The sequence below is a fragment of the Pongo abelii genome, chromosome Y (genome assembly GCF_028885655.2).
Source record: "Pongo abelii isolate AG06213 chromosome Y, NHGRI_mPonAbe1-v2.0_pri, whole genome shotgun sequence".
In the NCBI taxonomy this organism is placed as follows: Eukaryota; Metazoa; Chordata; class Mammalia; order Primates; family Hominidae; genus Pongo; species Pongo abelii.
The window spans coordinates 48,361,936-48,387,245 of record NC_072009.2 but is presented as its reverse complement, the minus strand read 5'-3'; the positions used below and the strand labels follow the sequence as shown (position 1 = coordinate 48,387,245).

General features: G+C 38.9%; 1 protein-coding gene and 2 pseudogenes across 1 annotated transcript; all 3 read right to left on the bottom strand.

Annotated features, from left to right (window-relative positions):
* The window catches only part of LOC129053292 (heat shock transcription factor, Y-linked-like), a 42,322-nt pseudogene extending 35,334 nt beyond the window's left edge, over window positions 1-6,988 (bottom strand).
* On the bottom strand, window positions 5,682-5,987 carry LOC134760935 (heat shock transcription factor, Y-linked-like). The gene has a single exon (XM_063721440.1). The coding sequence runs from the start codon at window positions 5,985-5,987 to the stop codon at window positions 5,682-5,684; it is 306 nt and encodes a 101-aa protein (XP_063577510.1).
* LOC129053291 (PTPN13 like Y-linked pseudogene) lies at window positions 9,774-24,869 on the bottom strand (annotated as a pseudogene).

Genomic DNA, 25,310 nt, shown 5'->3' with positions numbered 1-25,310 from the left:
CAAAAAGAGTGTTTCCAGCCTGCTGAATCAAAAGAAAGTTGTAACTCTGTTAGATGACTCCACACATCACAAAGCAGTTTTACAGATACATTCCTTAGACTTTCTGGGGATATTTGATTTTTTCCCATGGGCCTCAATGAGCTCCCAAATATCCCTTCCTAGATTCTCCAAAAAGAGTCTTTCCAACCTGCTGAATCAAAAGAAAGGTTTAACTCTGTGACATGAATCCACACATCAGGAAGCCATTTCTCATACATCTTCTTTCCAATTTTTATCTGTGATATTCTGTTTTTCCTCAAGACCTCAATGGGGCCCCAAATGTCCCTAAGCAGATATTCCAAAAAGAGTGTTTCCAATCTGCTGAATAGAAAGGCAATTTTACTTCTGTTAGGTGAGTCCACACATCACAAAGTAGTTTTACACATAACTTCTTCCTAGTATTTACCTGGGGATATTCAGTTTTACCCCATATGATTCAATGGTCTCCAAAATGTTCCATTGTAGATCCTCCAGAAAGAGTACTTTTTACATGCTGAATCAATAGAAATTTTATCTCTGTGAGATGAATCCACACATCACAAAGCAGGTTCTTGATAGCTTTTTTCTAGTTTTTACCTGGGGATATTGATCTTTTCCCCATAATCTTCAATAGGTTCCCAAATGTCTCTACTCAGATCCTCAAAAAGAGTATTTCCAACTTGCTGAATCAAAAGAAATGTTTAAAACTGTGAAATGAAGCATACATCACAAATCAGTTATACCAATATCTTCTTTCTAGTTTTTACCTCAGTATATTTGTTTTTTCCCCATGGGCCTCACTGGGATTCCAAAATTTTCCTTTACACATTCTCCAAAAAAAAGTTTTTCCAGCATGCTGAATCAAAAGAAACGTCTAACTCTATGAGATGACTCCACACATCACAAAGCAGTTTCACAGATATATTATTTCTAGGTATGGGGAAAAATTGGCATTTTCGTTATGGGTCTCAATGGGCTCCCAAAAGTCTTTTTGCAGATTCTCCAGAAAGAGTGTTTCCAACCTGCTGAATCAAAAGAAATGTTTAACTCTGTGAAATGAATCCACACAAAACAAAGCAGTTTCACAGATACTTTCTTTCTAGTTTTTACCTAAGGATATGTGGTTTTTTTCTGCATGGGCCTCAAAGGTCTCTTAAATGTCCCTTATCAGAATCTCCAAAAAGAGTGCTTCCAACCTGCTGCATCAAAGGAAAGGTTTAAACTCTGTGAGATGTATCCACACCTCACAAAGCAGTTTTACAGATACCTTCTTTCTAGTTTTTACTTGAGGATATTCAGTTTTTTCCCTTAGGCCTCAAAAGTGTCCCAAATGCTCTTTTGCAGATTCTCCAAAAAGAGTGTTTCCAAACTACTGTATCAAAAGAAATGTTTCACTCTGAGAGATGAATCCACTTCTCATCTGTAGAACAAGGCAGTTCCACAGAGAGCTTCTTTCTAGTTTTTACCCAGGTATATTCTCTTTTTCCCCATAGGTCTCAATGGCCTGTGAAATGTCTCTTTGCATATTCTTCAGAAAGACTGTGTCCAATCTCCTGAATCAAAAGAAATGTTTCACTCTGTGAGATGAATCCACACATCATAAAGCTGTTTCACAGATAACTTCTTTCTAGTTTTTACCTGCAGATATTCTGGTCTTCCCCATTGGCCTCAATGGGCTTCCAAATGTCCCTTTGGAAATTTTCCAAAAAGAGTGTGTCCAACCTGCCAAATCAAAGGAATTGTTTAACTCTGTGAGATGAATCCAGACATCACAAAGCAGTTTCAGATAGCTTCTTTCTAGTTTTTTCCTGGGGATATTCTGTTTTTCCCCATTGGCCTCAAAATGTTCCTTTGCAGATTCTCCAAAAGGAATGTTTCCCACCTACTGAATCAAAGCGAAATTTAACACTGTGAGATGTATCCACACATCATAAAGCAATTTCATAGGTAGACTTTTTCTAGCTTATATCTGCAGATATTTGATTATTTCCTTTAAGCCTCAAAGGGTTCCCAAATATCCCATCACAGATCTCCTGAAGGAGTGTGTTCAACCTGCTGAATTAAAAGGAAGGTTTACCTCTGTGAGATGAATCCACACATCACAATACAGTTTGATACATAGCTTCTTTTCAATTTTGATACGGGGATATTCTGTTTTTACCCTAGGCCTCAATTGGCTCCCAAATGTCCCATCACAGCTTCTCCAAATACAGTGTTTTTTAACTGCTGAATCAAAAGAAAGGTTTAATTCTGTGAGATGAATCCACACATCACAAAGTAGTTTCAGAGATAGTTTCTTTCTAGTTTTTATCTTGGGATATCCCATTTTCCTCCATAGGTTTCAATGGACACCAAAATGTACCTTCACAGATTCTTCAAAAAGAATGTTTTCAACCTGCTGAATCAAAGAAAGGTTTAACTCTGTGAGATGAATCCAAACATCAAAAAATAGTTTCAAAGATACCGTCTTTCTAACTTTTATCCGGGAATATTCAGTTTTTCTTCATAGGCCTCAAAAGACTCCCAAATGTCGCTTCACAGATTCTACAAAAAGAGTGTTTTCAGCCTGCTAGATTGAAAGAACAGTTTAACTCTATGAGATTAATCCACACATCACCAAATAGTTTCACAGATAGCTTCTTTTTAGTTTTCATTTGGGGATATTCTTTTCTTTTCAAAAGACATCAATGGGCTCCCAAATGTCCCTTTGCAGATTCTCCAAAAAGAGTGTTTACAACCTGCTGAACCAACAGGGAGGTTTAATTCTGTAAGATGAATTTACACATCCCAAATCAGTTTCACAGATAGCTTCTTTCCAGTTTTCATCCAGGGATATCTTGTTTTTCACCATAGACCTCATGAGCTACAAAATGTCCCTTCACAGATTCTGTTAAAAAAGTGCTTCCCAACTGCTGAATGAAAAGAAAGTTTTACCTCTGTGAGATGAATCCACACATCACAAAGGCATTTCACAGATGGCTTCTTTCTAGTTTTTGTTTGTGGATATTCTGTAGTTCATTATAGGCCTCATAGGACTCCCAAATGTCTCTTCGCAGATTCTCCAAAAGTTTTCCAAACTGTTGGATCAAAGAAAAGGTTTAACTCTGTGAGATGAATCCACACATCACAAACCAGTTTCACAGATAGTTTCTTTCTAGTTTTTACATGGGGATATTAAGTTTTTCCCCATAGGCCTCTGTGGGCTCCCAAATGTCCCACTGCAGATTCTACAATTAGAGTGTTTCCAACCTGCTGAATCAAAAGAAAAGTTGAACTCTATCAAATGAATCCATGCATACAAAGTCAGTTTCAAAAATAGCTTCTTTAAGTTTTTATTTTGGGATATTTGAATTTTTTCAATAGGCCACAAGGGGCTCCCAAATATCCCTTTGCCACTGGGAATTGCTACTGCACATAAAGGAAAGAGTGGTAAGGAGACAGCTAGTTCTTTCAGGCAAGGACCTACCAATCAAAGCAGAAGATGAAAAAGAAGTTTTAGATGAAGCATGGAAAAATCATAACTAGACATAAAAAGAAAGTGTGATAGTTGAAGTGATAACCAGTGATGCTAGTCTCCATAAGTCAAAATTATTGCATCTCTAATGAATGATACTGTGACCTACCCTTTTAGAAAAAGTTGTGGTGAGGAAAAAAGAATAAAAAGTAATGCCACAACACCAAGAATGTTCATTTTGACAATGAAAATAGATGTTATATTCATATGTCCCAGTCAATATTGACTAATTCACATACATATATGTATACATACACACACACACATATATGTATTAGGTACTGTGTTACATCATTTCTGGGTGTCCAAGACAGACAGACAAGAAAACTAATGTGATAGATAAGAAGCAACTCCTGGAAGGAGTGATGTCTGTGTTGTAGGAGTCTTAAGTAGGCAAATGGGGGAGACATTTTTATCTCCAAGAAATAAATGGGACTCAAGTTGCCAGATGGAAAAGGGCATGTCTGAAAGTGGAGCTGTCTGAATCTCTCACTGTGGTGAAAGAGAAGGACATGAAGCTGAAAGGAAAACAAATAACAGGTCTGAAAGCGATTTATTTAGCCATGCTGAGGATCTGGACTCAGAATCCAAAAGGTATTAAATCCTGACAAAAGCAATTAACTCTGACTTTGTATGGAGCATGAAACCAATGTGATGAAAATCTGCATTAGAGGTGGGGTTTGGTGGCTCAAGCTTGTAATCTCAGCACTTTTAGGGGCCATGGTGGGTGGATCACATGCAGCCAGGAGTTCAAGACCATCCTGGCCACAATGTTGAAACCCCATTTCTACTAAAAATATAAAAATTAGCCCAGCATGGTGGGCATATATAATTTTACCTGCTCAAAAGGTTGAGGCACAAGATTTGCTTGAACCCAGAGGTTGAGTTTGCAGTGAGCTGAAATAATGCCACTGCTCTCCATCTGGGGTAACACAGGGAGATGTTCTCAGAGAAAAAAAAAAAAAAGTAAGGAAATGTGCATTAGAAAACATGAATGGTGGACTCTAGCAGGAGGTAATGAAAGTCACAAGCATGTTGGAAAGCTTTGATATAAGATTTAAATGATGTTTTGTTAATGCCAGCTGTAAAATTCCACCATGTGCTGACAGTGAAGAAATCCATGAGCATAATATGATGTAAACCTTATTATTCAAGTGATGACACAAATTATTGTGATCATGGACACTGAGCTCATTACGTATGGATTGCAAAGAAGAAAATCTTTGCCAACTAAAATCTAAGTTTCAAAGAACTGAGGAAATGTAACTGAGAAAATACTGAAGTATATAGTGTGTGTTAACCTTTCTCTAGATGTTCTCTGTGTGTGTGTCTGTGTGCATTTATGTGAGTATCTATTCCCTTTGTGCCGCCCAAATTTATGCCCTATTTGATTTGTGCCAGACTACCTGAGAAGTCACTTACTACTTTTTCCTAACTCCAGTTGTTTCCTTTCCCTTGCCTGCTGTCATGGTTTTGTATGTCCCCTCCAAATTTCACATTGAATTTCTGTGTTCATTGTGACAATGTTGGGAGGTAGGACTTTTGAGAGTTGATTAGCCGTGTGTGTAACATCGTGACTAAATTGATGGTATTATCTGGAGAACAAATTAGTTATTTTCTGAGTGAGCTTTGATGAAGGATGAGTTTGGTCCCGATTTTCTGTTCATCTCATGCCCTTCACCATGTAAGGTCAACCTGCCATGTTGTAACATAGAAAGAAGATCTCATGAGATGCAGCCCATTGGACTTCCCCACCTCAAGAGCCATGAGCAAAATAAGCCTTTTTACAAATTACCCAGGTAGTGGTACCATGTTGTTTCAGCAGCAAGTGGACCCAAAGACTTTATTATTTTTTCTTCTTTAAAGAACTAAATTACTTAACTTACAAAGGAGCACATCAAATTTCCTTACAAATAATCAAAAAGCCCACATATATTTTTATAGGAAGTAGTACAATAGCCTGACACTGAAAGAAAACACCATTTTACTTTTAACTATACTTTGAGAAATAAAGAAAAAGCAAACATATAAGTTGACATGCAGTTTTATTTTTCAGTAAGATAATTGCAGATATTTTTAGGGTTTTTTTGGTCTATGTAAATGTTAGTCTCTGTTGTCATGCATAATCTGATACTGTTTTAATGGAAGATCATTTGTAATTAGGGTGATATTTGTCCAGTTGTGATGGTTGAAGATCTGGCCTCGAATGGGTGACAGCTGATGTATCAGGTATCGTAGGCCTTTGCAACCATTGTTTGCCTACTGGTAGCAGGTTAGGATGTGGAGCCTCGTTGACTAATATCACAGGATATCTTGTTGGAAGAGCATATGGTTCCACTATCAGCTCCAGAAAACAGTTTTGCAAGGGAGATATGTTGTGGTATTGAGAAGTTGTGGTTGTAATGAAATTCACAATGTGGCCACTTGCTTGGATGCAGGTGCTATGAGAGTGCATATGAATAGAGGTCAACTGATTTAAAATAGCATGCTGATCTGTTGCAATTTGTTGAGACAAGTGACAATAACAAACACTTAAAATATCAGATTTCTGTTTCATCACACAAACTTAATATCATCAAAAAATTCATGAACATGGTTTACTATTTTCAAGAATGTGCTTTTGGGAAAAAAGCACTAAAGTTGCTAAGCCCTCAAGTGAAAACATTTTATATATTAATAGTGACATTGCATTAAGTGGCTTTGGTACATTTATTTTGATTTCACTGGTAAGATTCAAAGTTGTTAGCAAAATTTCTTAAAATGCTGGAAGGTTAATGCTCAAGCTGAACTCAATAATTTCAAAGAATTAAAAAATTTTTACCTTAGTATTTTATATAATTTTCAAGATCTGGTCTTACTGCATGTATTAACATATTTACTGAGGTAGAAAGTAAAATTACATATATACTCTATATAAAGTGGTAACTGAAATATGTTAAATATCTTGCTTAAGACAATGGATTCATTCTCTTCTGCCAGAAAGGTGGCTACAAAGGCAGATCTTTGAAAATTCTGTCAAATTTTACTAAATCCATAAAGGCTGAGCTGTCAAGCATAACTTTTGATTCTGTCAGCTTGAAATATTCCGTAAGGAGTCTTTCTATCCAAAATTTCTTTCTTGATGAGTTCTTCATTAATCACTAGGCAAGTTCCATTCTCATCACATAGAATAGACTTGAATTGGTCATTCTCAAATATTTTCTGATATTTCCTGGGGAAAATCAGAGAAAAAAAATCATTATCTTTATCTGGCTCAGAAACACAAACTGTGTCACATGGCCATTTTAACAAGGATTCTTGTGAAAAAGCCTGAACAGCATTTTCTTCAATCATTGACCTTAAGTCTGAGTCCCGAAGGAATGTGTGTTTACACAGTAGCCATCTAGCGGAGGCTTCTGAATCAGTTCATTCATCTCTGGGAGAAACAACTTGAGTTTCTGAAGAAACATGTGCCATCTCAAATAAATAGTTCTTTAGATACTTTTCCAGCCTGTATGGTTTTCAAGACTGAAGCTTCAAACGCACCTTCAGAAGGCCTATGCAGGTAAGGCAATCTAAAGCATCATTATAAATGCAATCTAAAGCACATCCTCTCCAGCACCTGTTGTTTCCTGACTTTTTAATGATTGCCATTCTAACTGGTGTGAGATGGTATCTCATTGTGGTTTTGATTTGCATTTCTCTGATGGCCAGTGATGATGAGCATTTTTTCATGTGTCTTTTGGCTGCATAAATGTCTTCTTTTGAGAAGTGTCTGTTCATATCCTCCACCCACTTTTTGATGGGGTTTGTTTGTTTTTTTCTTGTAAATTTGTTTGAGTTCATTGTAGATTCTTGATATTAGCCCTTTGTCAGATGAGCAGGTTGTAAAAATTTTCTCCCAGTCTGTGGGTTTCCTGATCAATCTGATGGTAGTTTCTTTTGCTGTGCAGAAGCTCTTTAGTTTAATTAGGTCCCATTTTTCAATTTTGGCTTTTAATGCCATTGCTTTTGGTGTTTTACACATGAAGTCCTTGGCGATGGCTATGTCCTGAATGGTAATACCTAGGTTTTCTTCTAGGGTTTTTATGGTTTTAGGTCTAACGTTTAAGTCTTTAATCCATCTTGAATTAATTTTTGTATAAGGTGTAAGGAAGATATCCAGTTTTAGCTTTCTACATATGGCTAGCCAGTTTTCAAGACTAATTTTTATCCAACCCTAACAGAAACATTTTATTAATGCCTATACTCTCAGCACTTTTTGAGGCCAAGGCAGGCAGATCACTTGAGTCCAGGCATTTGAGACATGTCCAGGCAACATGGCAAAGCTTTGTCTCCACCAAAAAATACAAAAAGTTAGGCAGAGATGATAGCTGAGTCCAATGTGGAAGATCAGTTGATCTTTGCAGCTAGAGGATGCAGTGAGCGATGATGGCAATTCTGTACTCCAGGCTGGGAAAAAGAATGAGATCCTGTCTCAAAAAAAAAAAAAAGAAAAAAGAAGAAGAAGAAAAGGAATAATTGTTGAAAATTTTATATCCTGTGATAAACTTCAGTATTGTTTAATATTGTCTTCATTTTGTTTACTACTACAATTTAAGAAATTTACTTAAAAACAATTTTGGAAGGTTATTAGGTACAGTATTTGAAGAAGCAACAGAACTATACACAGATGGTCAACAAGTCAGCTATATGACTTAAAAGCAAAGCATCTCTGACAACTTTAAAAACAGAAAGAAAAAAAAATCTGGCAAGATTTGGTGGCTTAGATTTTTTAGTGTTTTTTTTTTTTTAATTTAAGAAATCCCTTTTTTCTCTTAGACTAATTATTATGTATAACAATTTAATAGGTAATAGTTTTGTAAATAGAAGTGAAACCTTTTAAAAAAAATTAACTCTTAAGTCCCCCCACCCACCACAGTCATCTGAATGAACCCCACCATTTGACCAAGGGCATTCCAAAAGTGATCCAGTTCCCAACAGGAAAGAGGGACACACATGATTCATTACATGCTCCTCCCTTTTGAACTTTAGAAAAAGTTGATCATCATTAACAGCAACACATAACTTAAGTCTGATAAGCAATATTTACCTTCTATTCTCTCAAGCCTGCTACATGGAATCTTCATCATCATGCTAAAACTTTGGTCTCTACAGCCCTTACTATTTATTGTAACCCAGTCGTTCCTATCTTTTGATTTTAGGTTTTTAGGTAATAACTTAACTCTTTCAGACAACTGCCAATGAAAACATATTTAAATCTACCTGTAACTTGAAAGTCCATCCCCGCACCATCGCTGTTTCCAAGTTGTCCATCCTTTCTCCACCAAACCAATGTACATCTTACATATGTTTGATTGATGTCTCCTGTCTCCCTAAAATGCATAAATATAGGCTGTGTACACACCACCTGGGGCACATGTTCTCAGGATTTCCTGAGTAGGGCTGTGTCATAGACCATTTGTCAATCATATTTGGCTCAGAATTCTTCAATTAATTTATGGTGTAATATTAAAATTTGATACTGTTAGTACATCTCACCTAATGTAGGATGTCAGTCTTCACAAAGTGGATATTTCCATCGTCATTAGAAATCCACTCTTAATTAAACTGTGACTGTGTCAGGAAAAGAAAAAATGTTGCTAACCAGTCATATATCATATATTTAAACTTAAATAATCATTCAAGTTCTCATATACCTACTTAAAAATTTTTCTATATTGTTTGAACTACTTTAGTTCTCTAAGAAAAATGAATCATTAAATCATGAAAAAAAGTGTTGTTGGAGGTTGTGATTTCTCCCCTGGCCTCAGCCAGTCATAGTGGTTCCACTCAGCGCCTCTCCTTTCCCTGTACCAGAATCTCCCCCAGAAACAAGCCCAGATCATCTGCAAACCACACTTTGGAAGCTGTGACAATGCGTGTTCACTGACTCATTCAAGGGACACTTTCGTATAGTCAGAATTGTAGGCTAAGGCTGGGAATTAAGGCTCAGGGCAGTGCCCCTCCTCAGTTCTGGGTGCGGCAGACAGGGTGACTTTTCCTCACCTCGCCACTAGATGTCTGAATGCCATGTCCTCTCCTGGGAGGGTGCCGAGGAGACGTTTTTATTCTCACCTGGTCATAGCACCAGATCTCTTGTAGCAACGGCCACTCCTGGACATGTACGAAAGAGAAAGAGGCTTCATCTTCATGGTGGAGGCGACCCCAGGTGTGCCAAAGCCGCGACCACACTTAGGCAGGTCCTGAGATGAAGGAGGCATAGTCTTCACCAGGAACGTGCCACAGGTGTCCCCACATACCCTGAAACAACGGCCTTTCTCCGTTGTGTCCTGAGGAGAAGGAAGCACTGTCCGAAGCACTGTGAGGACACCCTGCTCCTCAGAGAGTTGGTTTCCGGGCTCTGCGGTCTCAGTGCCTAGGCTCCGTGCACCCTCTGGTGGTAGCCCGGGAAAATCTCTGAAATTCGGGGTGGGTTCATACAGGAGGTAATCTCAGGAAGTGGAAGTGAAATACAGCCAACATTCCCATACCTGAGTGGAGATAAAAAGAAGCAAAGAAGACCGGCAATAGATAAAACTTGATTGAGTTTTTGTATATCAGAAATAATGAATAGAAATCTTTGGAATTTGAATATTAAAACACCACTTACAACACTACCCACAAAATTGAATACATTAAGTATAAATGTAACAAAATATGCAAGATTCATTCAGTAAACAACAAGTCACCTTTGAGAGAAATCAAAAGAAATGTTAGTAAATGCAGAGAGGCCTGGCATGTTGGCAGATGCCTGTAATCCCAGCACTTTGGGAGGCTGCCACAGGCAGATCACTTGAGCCTAAGAGTTGGAGACCAGCCTGGGGAACAGGGTGAAATCCATCTCTACCAAAAATACAACGCCTGTAGTCCCAGCTACTTGAGTCATTGAAGTAGGAGAATCTCAGTGAGTTGAGATAGCAGCACTGCACTCCAACATGGGTGACACAACTCTTTTTCAATCAATCAATCAATCAATAAACAGATGTTTCTCATTCTGGAGAAGTACATTTTTGATTATTTCAGCCATATCCCAATCAAATTCCAGGTAAATATATCAACAAACTCTTCCTAAACCTAGAATAGATGAAATAAGACTGAAGAAGAACAAAGCTAAGGGACTTGCACATCTGGATATGAATACTTACACTAAAGCTAACGTAATAAAGAAGAGTGTGGCATTCATAATTTAATAGACAAGCAGATAAGTGGAAGAGAATAGATAGCCCCAAAACCATCCCAAGTCAACTGATTTTGTCAAAAAGGCAAAGCATATTCTTTGGAAGAGGCAAAGCTATTTCACAAGTGTCAAGAAAACTGCTGGAAACTAAATGGAAACCAATGAATATAGACAAAACTTTTACAGTTAAAAAATTAGTCAAAAATACCCATACATTAAATTTATTCAATGCAAAGTTGTAATTAGAAAATATCTTCATGGGTCTGGGTTTGGTAATGAGTTATTAGCAAGTCCATGAAAGAAAAAGAATGGATAATATGAACTTTATTGGAAGCTGAATTGTCTACTCTGTAAAACACCCTGTTGCCATTGGACATGGCAGTTCAAGCCCGTAATCTTAGCACTTTCGAAAGTCAAAGTGGACAGATCACCTGAGGACAGGAGTTCCAGATCAGCATCGTATACATGGTGAAATCACGTCTGTACTAAAAATACAAAAATTTAACTGGGATTTCTGGTGTGTGCCGGTAATCCTAGCTGCTCAGGAGTCTGAGCAAGGAGAATCCTTTGAACTTGGGATGTGGGGATTGCAGTGAGGCTAGATCTGGTCATTGAACTCCAGCCTTGGTGACAAAATGAGACTCCACATCAAAAAAAATAAAAATCCGATAAAGGGAAACAAAAAGCCAGCCACAGGTAGAAAAATTTAGCAAACTCATCTGAAAAGTGACTTGCATGGACAATATACGAGGAAACTCTCAAACTCAAAAAGATAAGCAACCCAATTCCAAGGTAAAAACCTGAGTAGATACTTCACTAAGGAAGATATAGAGATGGAAATCAGGCAGGCACGCCAAACACTGCTTGTGGAAAGCCTGCTCTTTCTGCTGAAGGCTGAGACTCCTAGCTATCCATGGGGAACAGCAGTGGCTGCCAGAGCAGCAGTGACTCCAAAGGCCGCCCCCACCTACCCCACTTCCATCCTTCCTCCAGGGTCCAAGAGTCCTCAAGGCACTGGGCATCCTTTCCCAGAAAGAGCCTGAAGTTGGATATTTTGTTTCTCCGCTTTCCTTAAAGTTCTGGAGGCTGCCAAGTGTCATTAGGTTGGAAGTTTTATTTTTATCATAAGAACCTTGCCGCACTGACAAGCATTAGGAGAGTTGGTTTTTAATCCATACTTGTCTTCATAAAGAGATAAAAGAATTGGCTCCAACTGCTTTTTAGTAAATTCTTTTAAAATGTTCGGTACAATATATTTTTATTTTGTTTCCCTGGACACACAAAGCACAGACAAATTATAAAGTAAAAACCAAATAGGGAGTAATCATGAATTCATGGATACTATTTAGTCTGTCATTTAACCTGACTTTTTAAAATCATAATTTAACTTCTAGGATACATGTGCAGAACAGGCAGATTTGTTACATTGGTGTACATGTGACACAGTGGTTTGCTGCACCCATCAACCCCTCATCTAAGTTTTAAGTCCTGCATGCATTAGGTATTTGTCCTAATGATCTCCTTCCACTTACCCCCTACTCCCTGACAGGCTCCATTGTGTCTTCATTGTTCCATTCCCACTTATGAGTTAGAACAGGTAGTGTTTGCTTTTCTGTTCCTATGTTAGCTTGCTGAGAATGATTGCTTCCAGCTTCATTCATGTCCCTGAAAAGGACATGAACTTATTCTTTTTCATGGCTGCATAGTATCCCATGGTATATATGTTCCATATTTTCTTTATCCAGTCCATAATTGATGGGCATTTGGGTTTGTTCCATGTCTTTTTTGCGTCTGAATCGTGCTGCAATAAACATATGTGTGCATGTTTCCTTATGTAGAATGATTTATAATCCTCTTATGGTATACAACATAATGGGATTGCTGGGTCAAATGGTATTTCTGGTTATAGATCATTGAAGAATCACCACACTGTCTTCCCCAATGATTGAACTAATTTACACTCCCACCAGCAGTATAGAGCCTTCCTTTTCCTCCACATCTTCACCAGCATCTGTTGTTTCCTGACTTTTTAATGGTCACCATTCTGACCGGTGTGAAATGGTATCTCATTGTCCTTTTGATGTGCATTTCTCTAATGACCAGTGATGCAGAGCTTTTTATATACACGTTTGTTGGCTGATTAAATGTCTTCTTTTGAGAATTGTCTGTTCATCTCCTTTGCCCACTTTTTGATGGGTTTTTTTATATTGTTGTATATTTTAAAAAAATTCTTGTGGGTTTTGAATTGTAGACCTTTTTCAGATAGATAGGTTGAAAAAATTTTCTCACATTTTGTATGTCACCTGTTCACTCTGATGATATTTTCTTTTGCTGTGGAGAAGCTCTTTAGATTAGTGAGGTCCTATTTGTCAATTTTGCATTGTGTTGCAATTGTTTTTTGGTTTTTTGGTCATAAAGGCTTTGCCCATGCCTATATCCTGAATGGTAATTTCTTGATTTTCTTCTAGGGCATTTAGGGTTTTAGGTTTTATGTTTAAGTCTGTTAATTCATCTTGAGTTAATTATGTGGTGTGAGAAAGGGATCTAGTTTCAGGTTTGTGTGTATGGTGAGCCAGTTTTCCCATATCAGGGAATTCTTCTCCAGTTGCTTGTTTTTGTCAGGCTTGTCAAAGATCAGATCACTGTAGATGTGTGAATTACTTTAAGCAGTATGGTCATTTTCATGATATTTATTCTTCTTACCCGTGAACACGATTTTTTTTTTTTTTTTTTTTTGGTGTCCTCTCTTATTTCTTTGAATGGTGGTTTGTAGTTCTCCATAAAGGAGTCCTTCATGTTCCTTGTAATTTTTATTCTTAGTTATTTTATTTTCTTTGGAGCAATTGTGAATTTGAGTTCATTCATGATTTGACTCTCTGTTTGTCTATTATTAGTGTATAGAAATTCTTGTGATTTTTGCACATTGATTTGGTAGTCTGAGATTGCTGGAGTTGCTTATAAGCTTAAGCAAACTCATACAAAAGACAAGTTTCTTGTCTATTGTTGAGGAGTTTTAGAGGTGAGATAATGGGGTATTCTAAATATACGACTATGTCCTCTAAAAACAGGGAAAACTTGATTTCCTTTATTTTTATCTGAATATTCTTTATTTGTTTCTCTTGCCCGATTGCCCTGGGCAGAACTTTCAATTCAGTGTTGAATAGGAGTGGTGAGAGAAGCCATCCTTGTCTTGTGCCTTGTGTTTTATGTTTTCAAAGGAAATGTTTCCAGCTGTTGCCCATGCAGTATAATATTGCCTATGTGTTTCTCACAAACAGTTCTCTTTAGTTTTTGATACATTCCATCAATACCTGGTAAATTGAGTGTTTTCAGTAGGAAGGGATATTGAATTTTATCTAAGGCCTTTTTTGCATCGATAGAGAAAATTATGTGGTTTTTGTCATTGGTTCTCTTCACGTGATGAATTACGTTTGTTGATTTGTGTACTTTGAAACCAGCCTTGCTGGTTGGAGCTGATCTGATCATGATAGATAAGCTTTTTGATGTGTTGCTGGATTCAGTTTGTGAGTATTTTATTGTGAATATTCACGTTGATGTTCATTGGGGATATTGGCCTTTTTTTTTTTATGTCTCTGACAGGTTTTGGTATTAAGATGATGCTGGCCTCTTAAAATAATTTCGGGGGGAGTCCCTCTTTTTCTATTGTTGGAATAGTTTCAGAAGGAAATAGCACCAGCTTTTCTTTGTACGTCTGCTAGAAGTCAGCTGTGAATCTGTCTGGTCTGGGCATTTTATGGTTGGTAGGCTATTAATTACTGCCTCAACTTTAGAATCTGTTGGTCTCTTCAGGGATTCTAATTTTTTCTGGTTTAGTCTTTTAGAAGTGTGTTTGTCAAGGAGTTTATTTATTTCTTCTAGATTTTTTGCTTTATTTACATAGAGGGGTTTAGAGTATTCTCTGATGGTAGTTTATATTTATGTGGGATCAGTGGTTACATCCCCATTATCTTTTTTTACTATGTCTAATTGATTCTTCTCTTTTTTTCTTTATTAGTCTGGCTAGCAGTGTATCTATTTTGTTAATTTTTACAAAAATAAAAAAAGAAACACTCCTGGAGTCATGAATTTTTTGAAGGGTTTTCCTGTCTCTATCACCTTCAGTTATGTTCTGAACTCAGTTATTTCTTTTTTTGTCTCAGCTTTTGGATTTGTTTGTCCTTGCTTCTCCAGATCTTTTTCTTTCTTTCTTCTTCATTTTTTTGTTTTTCTTTTTGAGAAGCTGTCTTGCTCTGCCATGCACACTGGAGTGGAGTGGTGCTACCTCAGCTCACTGTGGCTTTTATCTTTTGGGTTCAAGAGATTATCTCAACTCAGCTTCCCAAGTATCCTGTATTACAGCTGTGTGCCCCCATGCCAGGCTCCATTTCTTTTCTTTTTATTTTCTGTGGAGATGGAGTTTCACCATGTTGGTTGGCTAAGCTGTTCTTGAACACTTGAACTCAGGTGACCTGCCTGGCACAACATCCCAATGTGCTGAAATATCAGGCATGAGCCACTATGTCTGTCCCTCTAGTTTTTTTCATTGTGATTTTATGGTGTTGATTTTAGATCTTTCCCACTTTTGATGTGGGCATTTAGTGCTATAAATTTCTCTCTTAAAACTGTTTTAGCTGTGTTCTAGAGATTGTGGTAGGTTGTGTCTTTGTTCTTATTGATTTCAAACAACTTTTTTCTTTCTTTCTTAATTTTGTTATTTACCCAGTGGTCAATCAGAAGCAGGTTTTACAGTTCCCATGCAATTGTGCTGTTTTGAGTAACTTTCTTAATCTGAGTTCTAATTTTATTCCACTCCGGTGTGAGACACTGTTTGTTTGCATATCCGTTCTTTTGCATTTGCTGAGGAGTGTTTTACCTCCAATTATGTGGTCAATTTTACAATAAGTGCTACGTGGTGATGAGAAGAATGTATATTCTGTTGATTTGGCATGGAGACATCTACAGATGTCTATTAGCTCTACTTGGTCAAGGCTGAATTCCCTTCCTGAGTATTCTTGTTAAAATTCTGTCTCATTTATCTGTGTAATATTGATAGTGGGGTGTTAAAGTCTCCTGTTACTATTGTGTGTGAGTCTAAGTCTGTGTAAGTCTCTAAGAACTTGCTTTTTAATCTGAGTGCTCCTGTATTAGGTTCATAGATATTTAGGATTGTTAGCTCTGCTTGTTGAATTGATTCCTTTACCATTATGCAATTCTGTTCTTTGTCTTTTATGATCTGTGTTGGCTTAAATTTTGTCTTAGGATAGACTACAACTTCAACCCCTGCATTTTTTTTTTAACTTTCCATTTGCTTGGTAAATGTTCCTCCATCCCTTTATTTTGAGCCAATGTGTGTCTTCACCTATGAGATGGGTCTCCTGAATATAGCACACTGAAGAGTCTTGACTCTTTATACAATTTGCCTGTCTCTGTATTTTAATTGGCAAACTTATTTCATTTACATTTAAGGTTAATATTCTTAAGTGTCAATTTGATCCTGGCATGGCAATGCTAGATGGTTGTTTTGCATATTAGTTGATCCACTTTCTTCATAGTGTTGTTGTTCTTTATAATTTGCTATTTTTTTCAATGGTGAGTACCAATTTTCTTTTGTTTTGTTTTTGTTTTGTTTTGTTTTTTGAGATGGAGTCTCACTCTGTCGTCCAGGCTGGAGTGCAGTGGTGTGAACTCGGCTCACTGAAAAGTCCCGCCATTCTGACTCAGCCCCCTGAGTCTGACTAGCTGGGACTACTGGCTCCCACAAACACAGCCAGCTGATTTTTTTGTATTTTTAGTAGTGATGGGGTTTCACTATGTTAGCCAGGATGGTCTCCAGCTCCTGACCTCATGATCCTCCTGGCTATGCCTCCCAAAGTGCTGGGATTACAGGTCTGAGCTTCTGCACCAGGTGAGTACTGGTATTTTATTTCCATATTTAGTGCTGTCTTCAGGAACTCTTCTAAGGCAGGCATGGTGGTGACAAAACCATCTACATTTTGTTGTCTGTAATAATTTTATTTTTATTTTGCTTATAAAGCTTTGTTGGGCTCAATATAAAATTCTAGGTTGAAATGGTTTTTCTTTAGGATTGTTTTATATTGGACTCCACTCTGTTTTGGCTTGCAGAGTTTCTGCAGAGAGATCCTCTGTTAGTCTAATGGGTTTCCCTTTGTAGGTAACCTGACCTGTCTCTCTGGCTGTCCTTAATATTTTTTCTTTTTGTTCAACCTTGGAGAATCTGACAGTTATATGTCTGTTACTCCTCTCAAGGAGTATATTAGGGTGTTATCTGTATTTCCTGAACTTGAATGTTGGCCTGTCTTGTTCCATTTGTGAAGTTCTCCTGAGTAATGACTTGAAGTGTGTTTTCAAACTTGGTTCCATTTTTCCCCATCACTTTCAGGTACACCAATCAATTATAGATTTGGTCTTTTGACATAGTCTCACATCCCTTGAAGGCTTTGTTTTTTGCTTTTCTTTCATTTTTCTCTAATCTTGTCTTCATGCTTTATTTCATTAAGTTGATCTTGAATCTCTGATACTCTTTTTTCCTCTTCATTGATTCAGCTATTAATACTTGTTTTTGCTTCACAATGTTTCTTGCACTGTGTTTTTTAGCTCTATGAGTTAACATATATTCTTCTCTAAACTGGTTATTTTACTTAGCAGCTTATGTAACATTTTATCAAGGTTCTTACCTTCCTTGCATTGATTTAGAACATACTCCTTTAGCTCAGAGAATTTTGTTATTACTGACCTTCTGAAGCCTACTTCTGCCAACTCATCTTCCTCATTCTGCATTCACATTTGTGCCCTTGCTGGAGAGGAGTTGCAATCATTTGGAGGAGAAGAGGCAATCTAGTTTTTTCAATTTTCAGCTCTTTTGTGCTGGCTATTCCTTATTTTTCATGGATTTATCTACCTGTGATTTTTGATCCTGAATGTCTTTGGATTGGGATTTTGTGTGAGTGTCTTTTTGTTGATGTTGATGTTACTGTTTCCTGTTTGTTAGTTTTTCTTCTAACAGTCAGGTCTCTCTTCTACAGATCTGCTACAGTTTGCTTCTCTACCTCAGATGCTGTTTGCCTGGGTATCACCATATGAAGTTGCACAACAGCAATGATTGGAATATTTCTCTCAGTGTGATACCTGGCTGATGCCAGCCACAGATCTTCTGTACGAAGTGTCTTTTGACCCCTGCTGGAAGGGGTCTTCTAGTCAGGAAGCACATTCATCAGGTGCACACTTGAAAAGCCAGTCTGTCCCTGTGCAGAGATTGAGCACTGTCCCGGGAGATACACTGCTCCCTTCAGAGCAAGCAGGCAGGAATGTTTAAGTCTGCTGAAGTTGCACTTACAGCCATCCCTTTTTCCAGGTGTTCTGTCCCAGGGAGATGGGAGTTTTACATATAAGCCCCTGACTCAGGCTGCTGCCTTTCTGTCAGAGACGCCCTACCCAGTGAGGAGGAATCTAGAAAGCCAATGTGGCCACAGCTGCTTTGCATGCTTCTGTGAGTTCCATGCAGTCCAAAGTTCCTGGCAGTTTTCTTAACACTCTGAGGGGAAATCCTTATGCTCATGTCTCAGTAATGGTGGTCAACCCTCTCCCAACCAACCATGATCAGTCTAGGTTGACTTCAGGCTTCTTTGTGTGTAGTGAGAACTTGAAGACATTGGATATCAGCTGGCTGTTGTCCATGGAATTGGGGCCTGCTCAGTGAGACCACTTAGCTCCCTGGCTTCAGCCCCTTTCCAGAGGGGTTAGTGGTTCTGTGTCACTGGTGTTCCACATGCCACTGGGGTACAAAAATTATTTTGCAGCTAGCTCAGCATCTGTGAAAGCAGTCACCCAGTTTTGTGCTTGAAACCCAGGTCTGTGGTTTTGAAAGTGCACTAGGGAATCTCCTGGTCTTTGCATTGTAAAAACCATGGAAAACTGCAGGTTATGGGCTTGATAGCACAGCCCCCAATTGCTTTCCTTGGTTAAGGGAGGAAGTTTTCAGCTCCTTGCACTTCCTGAGTAAAGCAACACTCACCCTACTTCTGCTTGCCTTTTGTGGGCTGCATTCAATGTCTAACCACTTCCAGTGACCTGATCTGGGTAACTCAGGTGGAAATGCAGAAATCACCTGTCATTTGTGTTCATCTTGCTGGGAGCTGTAGACCAGAGTTGTTACTTTACAACCATATTGCCAGATGCCCATCACCTTTTCTTCTTATTTAAAGTTTGCACTGCTGAAATTATGAGAAGTTTCACTTGTAATGTCTCAAAGCCAAAGGGAAAAGAACAGTGAGAAATGATTTAATATATTAATCTCTGTCTTCAAATGTCAATCGAAAGCTGTGCCACGTTACGAAAGGTGAAGAAAAATGAATAGACCAAAAACATGTGATTTCACATTTTCATTTACTTTTGAAAAAGCAGATTTAAGAAGGTAAACCTCGAGATTTCTAATCTCTATCAAGTATTAAGCATTGTGAAGTATGCACTAAAATTGAAATCAATGATTTCTTCAATTTTCACAGAAACGAATTTGTACTCTAGAAATTCCTGTTGTTGCGTTGATATCTGTGGGGTTTCAGTCAAGATGGTGGGCAAAATTAGCAGATGCAAGCCTTCTTGCAAGGCCTAGCAGGTTGGCACAAGCCCCAGTAATAAACTTGCCTGAAAATGGCCTTTTCCCTTTAGTTAAGTAAGTTAGAATAGAAACAAATGAATATGGGGTGTTTATCTAACTAGCTTGCTTACTCATGTGGTCCTAAGTTTAATCTTTGACTTAGTACAGTGCTAGATTGCTTTCTAATTGGGAAGTCCAAACTGTCAATTACCCTTTAGTGGTGTTGACTTCAGCCTTGGTCAATTAATCTTTACTAAATTAATGCGAGTCTCACTAGCTGGTTGGGGCCATAGTCAAAGCTCTGCAGTGAGCAGAGGCCACACCACTGCACTCCAGCCTGGGCCACAGAGCAAGACTCCATTTGAAAAAAATAAAAGGTTCCTACTCACTCTAGGAAAGAAGAGTCTTGTTTTGTTCCACATGGAACTATTTCAGGACCAGTTCTCAGGAAGCCTTTATTGTATGTGTTAAAAGAAACATAACATAAACTTTACTAATCTAACATTTTTACATGTATAGGTAAGTGGCATTAAGTAAGTTTATGTTATTGTGCAACCATCAGCATCATTTCACATTCTCACTAGCAATACACAAGGGTTCTGTTTTCTCCACAAACACTCCAACTCTCCCTTTTACCAAAAAAAAAAAAAAAAGACATTCTAGTGGGTATAAAGTAATCCCTCTCCTGCCCCACTGATGCCTGTTTAAATATCTGTAACACACCCACTGGCCATTTCAAGCTACAGGTCACTTTTTCTATGCTGCCTATCCAAACACCCAGTGATCAGTGATGTCTACTCAGGGTATACAAGGTCTTCTGCATCTTGCTCTTTTGTAATCCAGACCTCACATATAATATCCATGCATTGTTCCACTTAAATAAAGGGAAATTAACATTTTCTGAGCACCACTATGTGCAGATGACTTGCCCAGGTGAACTCACAGTAACTCTGCCAGGTATGGGTAGTCCAACATGTAGAGAAAAAGGCCAGGATAGGGTGATTGAGTGACTCACTTTCAATCACACAGCTTCCAAGTAACTTCAGGTTCCAACCCCTGGCCAGGTCTCCAGTTGTCATTTAGAAAAAGTTGGTGAGTCACTTGAACACATGTCCAGGCCACACCCAGTCTTCTTTCTATCAACCAAGATGAGCTCCAGGGACAAGGGGTGACAAGACACACCCAGTCATCTTTCTTCCATTCAGAGCTATTGTAGGTACTTGATACTCATCAGGAACACTCTCTTATCCCAAAACCCTCTCATACATAGGATGTTTCAAGGGCAATGTGTTACACATGGGTCACAGAAGGCAACTTTAGTGAGGGAATCAAAGCCATAACATGGAGAAGGAGCTGGTGATTCCAAGTGTAAAGGAAGGGTGGTATGCTAAGAAGTTATTGCCCTTGAGGGTGAAGGAGACAAGATGTTAGTATGACTAAATCAGATGGAGCAAGACAGAAATCAGGGAATGGACCAAACACTTAGCACAAGGGTCAGTGGTTCCTTAGCAAGGTTGAAGCAGACCTACCATGACATGATGTAGCCACTGCACTCCTAGGAATGAACGATGAGAAATGAAGGCAAATTTACAGGCTACATACATAAATAAATTTTCAAGACATCCTTATACACAATGTTCCCAAACCAGGAGCTCCCAAATGCCCATACACAGAAGAAGGGTGAACAAGCTGTGGCACATCCACACCATGGCATGTGGTTCAGCATGAAAAGGAATGGACTGTTTATGCACTCAGAACAGAGTGACTCTGAAAGTGGTTCTGCTAAATAAAAGAAGCCAGATCAGAATGATGCACATAGACCCAAGTACATACTGTATTTACATGTAATTCTATAAAATACCTGCTAAATTTTAGTCAAAGAAGCAAATCTGTGATCTGAGATTGGCCAGAGAGAGGTTGTTATTGTGGGGAGGAAGGTATGTTTTCATGACCTTCATTGCACTTCTGGTCTTTCGGTGAATGAAATACTCACATGGAGAAAACCACCAGTTCTTCTATCTGCACATGTGCAGTTTACCGTATGCCAATCACACTTCAATGAAGCTGTTTTTAAATAAGGAATCACCATCTGAAGCTTAGAATATGGATGAGCAGGAGGTCTGAGAAGGCAGATTTTTTTCTTTTCCTAATTTATGAGGCTGTACAATGAGAATTAAGTTGGCCCTGAGCTCATAAACAGAACAGGCCTGAGAGGAAGGCTCACACAGTCCTTCCTTCTGCACAGAAGAGTGACGATCTAACATAGTACCCGGCTACCCCTGAGGACCTTTATAGGTCAAAGTGACTTTCCTGTCCTTGTGTCTATTTTCTGATATTTCCTCTTACATGCAGAATCTTACATGCCCTCTGATGTAGAGGAAATGATGTTCAAGTTCTAATATGAACATTCTGGTTCCATCACAGTAGAGAAATGGGTTGCATTGTCTCTCTTTAAGACAAAGAGAAGGGAAAAGCCATGAGCACAATGTCCATGGTTGTGCAAGTCAGATTGCAAGTGGAGGAAGAGCATCGCCATGCCAAGGCAGCAGCAGGACAACTGAAGGTGAAGGTTACTGCAGAGGAAACAAGGAAGCTTAGGGATTCCCAGAGGAAATCATCCTTCCCATGTGTAGACCCCTGGATTGATGGCCAGCTCCTCTTGTCCCAATGTGAAATGAGCCTGTAAACATCCCTATTTCAGCCTAAGTACTAATTGCACAGGCAAACATGAGTGTTCAACAGTTTTTAAAACTGCAAAAAATAAAAGACATATATGATCAAACACACAACTCACCTCCAGAGAAACGAGTCTTTAAGTTCCTTTTTCCTTCTGACCCCATGCCCTCCGTTCAAGGAAATTTCAGAATGCATGCTCCCTATAGTCTCAAAGAAGTATAAAATATTGCATCCATAGAAAGTAACAAAATTTAGGAAGATAATAAGAAAATTCTGAGATTAGGAAAGACAGCTTGAAATTCTCTTAAAATGTGTAACTATCAAAAAATGGAAGACAGAATCTACAAAATATTTCAAAAGCACATACAACTAAAAAAATGAACCATAAGAAAAGTGGTTAGCTCTCTGGGAGATGAGTCATCGAGTTGCAGTAGTGAAATAGCATTAGACATGTAAAAACCCAGGGAGGCAGTTATGAAAGCCCTTGGAATGACAGCTCCATCCCAGGCCTAGAGAGATGTTGGTTAGGTGGGAACAGGAAAAAGGAAGGCATCCAGCAGTGACTTTTCAGATGGGAGGTTAGAAATGAGGGAAGATGTTAAGGATGTGATAAAAGGAGACAATTTAATTTTAAATAGAAAGAGAGAAGAAAAGGAATAGAAACTTCAAGAAAATAGAGAGCTAAAGAACAAATGTGTATATACCCATAGAACACCAAGATGTGTGTGTGAATTCACAGTGATAATATACTTCCTACAAGAGGAAAGTCACAAGATTCTATTGTATTGGATCAACAAAATATATATATAAATATTTATATTCTATAGTTACTTACAATTTCAATGATAACTAAGAAAGAAACTAAAATCATGGCATTCCTATAATTGGCTGAGGGTGGAGGAAAGGTGGGAATGTAAGAAACTCGGTTGTCCTCTGTGGTACCTGGTTGTTAACAGTTAGTTCAGGTGACTAGAGTGAGGTGTACATGGTGGCAGCTCCTTCTATGTTACTCTTGGCTCACGTCTGTATTTTTCAGTCATGTGTATATATTTTTATTTTCAAAATAAAATATATGAGAAATAATATATGGTATCAGAGACTCTAGGAACAGTCTCTGTTCCAGGTGTACTTGTTCCAAGTCTAATTAAATGTCACAGATTCCAGCAGAAAATCCTGGCTCTACCCACACTTCCACTCCCTCAAACAAGACCCAAATAATCACCAGATCCAACTCAAAAACTCAAGATCTTTCCAAAGCAGATCCACATGTAGGCATCACCAATGGTATCAATAGACACAACCACAGAGGTGTCTGCAGTGTGCATCATGAAGTCCAGCCCCTAACTGTAGACCAACTTCCCAGTCTGGAAGGAAATTTCCTTAGAGGATGCCAGTTCTAGTGCCATCAACCACGACTCAGGTGCAGCCATAGAGTGGTCCAGCATGTTACTGTAAGCAGCCAGAAGGCAGATGAAAGGAGCAAGAAAGATGAGAGGAAGGGCGGTGACAACATGGTTGGGCCCCTACTGGTACATCTCACTACCCTGCAGTGGCCTGGGGGACACAAAGAACACCTTATTTTGGTGGGCAGAGGCTCTCTCGGGTCAGAGTAGTATGACTTGGAAAGAAACTGAAGACAAGCTGAGGAATGTGGTTTCCTGTTTCAATTTGGCCACTCGTGGCTGTGGGTCCCAGGATATCACAAATTGCAATGCCTTTCCCATTTTCTCTGTGGCTGCAAACACTTGGCTCAGGCTCTATTGACCTGGCACCCATGAGGCACTTAATAATGCCTATTACTTGAAATTGATAATATGTTAGCACTTTATTTACAATGACTTTCAATGAAGTACTGTTCTCCAGTATTGAAAATAGGAAAACGATTAACAAGAGCTTGATAGTTATTTGAATAAATGATGATTGATCCTAAAGAACAATTAGGCAGCACTTGATAATAAAGAATTTGTATTTCATGAATGCACACTGTACCTCAATGGTACTCTTAGGCTTTTGATAACCACTGCCACTTAAATTTGCAACAATCCCCATGGCAGGTCCTGGCACCATCCCCATTTTAGAGGTGAGAAGTCACATTAACCTGCCTAGGGTCACACATCTGGGCAGTGCGGGATCTAAATATAAGCTGGCAAAAGAGGTGCCAGGAAACATGATAATATCCTTACGGTATGTGGAAAGGAGGAGAAAAAGTGCACATCATGTGAAGGCCAGACAAGATGTAGGCCAGCCCGAAATGTAGACCAGATCCACAGCTGGCCAGCCGGTACTTTTCTTATCTTAAAGGATCCTCCTCATCAAAGGAAGATCACGGAGTGCAGGTAGTTTGCTCAAAAAAGCACTGACATGTAGCAGAAACATGAGAAAAGAGAAACAGACAAAATACTAAAAATAAACACTCCAGAATTACAACTGGGTTTGTCTTAGGTGACAGGACTGCAAGTGTCTTTTTCTAAGTCTGTTTTCTCCATTCTCCAAAATAGACATAAATTCAGGTGATGAGTCAGGCTGCAGGAGTAAGCATGAGGTCAGAGGAAACTGCTGCCCACACCTGGCCCCCGACCTGGACTCCTGGCTGGAGGCTTCCCCTTCCCTGGGGTCTGTCCTTATCCCACAGACAGGGCCCTGTCATCTGTCATCCCTACACCCATTCCATGCCTTAGTCCCCAATAAAATGTAGAGAGGAACTGAACAGGTGAAATGGTCTTGTGGCCCATGGGATGACTGTAGCTGGTAGTCAGTGGCATTCAAATTGTCTTGTCTCCAGGAAAGTCCAAGCCCAAGTCCTTGAGTGCTTTCTTGGGACGGTGGAGGCCCATTTTATTCATGTCCCTCTAGAAGGGATCAGATGGAAGAAGAAGTTTGTGGGACTCTGAGGCCCAGCCTTCTTCCCAGAAGGTAAAGAAGGCCTGCTGGCTGGAAAATGCTGTCACCACAGGGCCACCCCAATATTTTTGTTTATCTCTTGTCCTCTCTTTGGTCCAAACCAAAAACCCATAATTGCTAACTGTGGAAAAGCGTGTTTCTGGGGTGCCAGTTATGTTGGTCTCCCCTGTGTGAGAAACTCATGGGGAGCCATGGGGAGCCTCTGAGGAGAAAAGTCTCCTTATTGCCTTCACTTATTTATGCACCAAGTGCATAACTGCTCAGCAGCACTCCACAGGTTGTTCAGGTAGATAACACTCCCTTGAAGCAGTGGAGTATAATCAAACATTTTTGCTCCTCCTGAAACCAACTCCCACCTGTTTCAGGCCCAATAAGTTACATAACTTAAG

Coding starts and splice junctions, on each gene's coding strand:
- LOC134760935 (XM_063721440.1), bottom strand. CDS start 5,987: ATGCACTCTCATAGCACCTGCATCCAAGCAAGTGGCCACATTGTGAAT.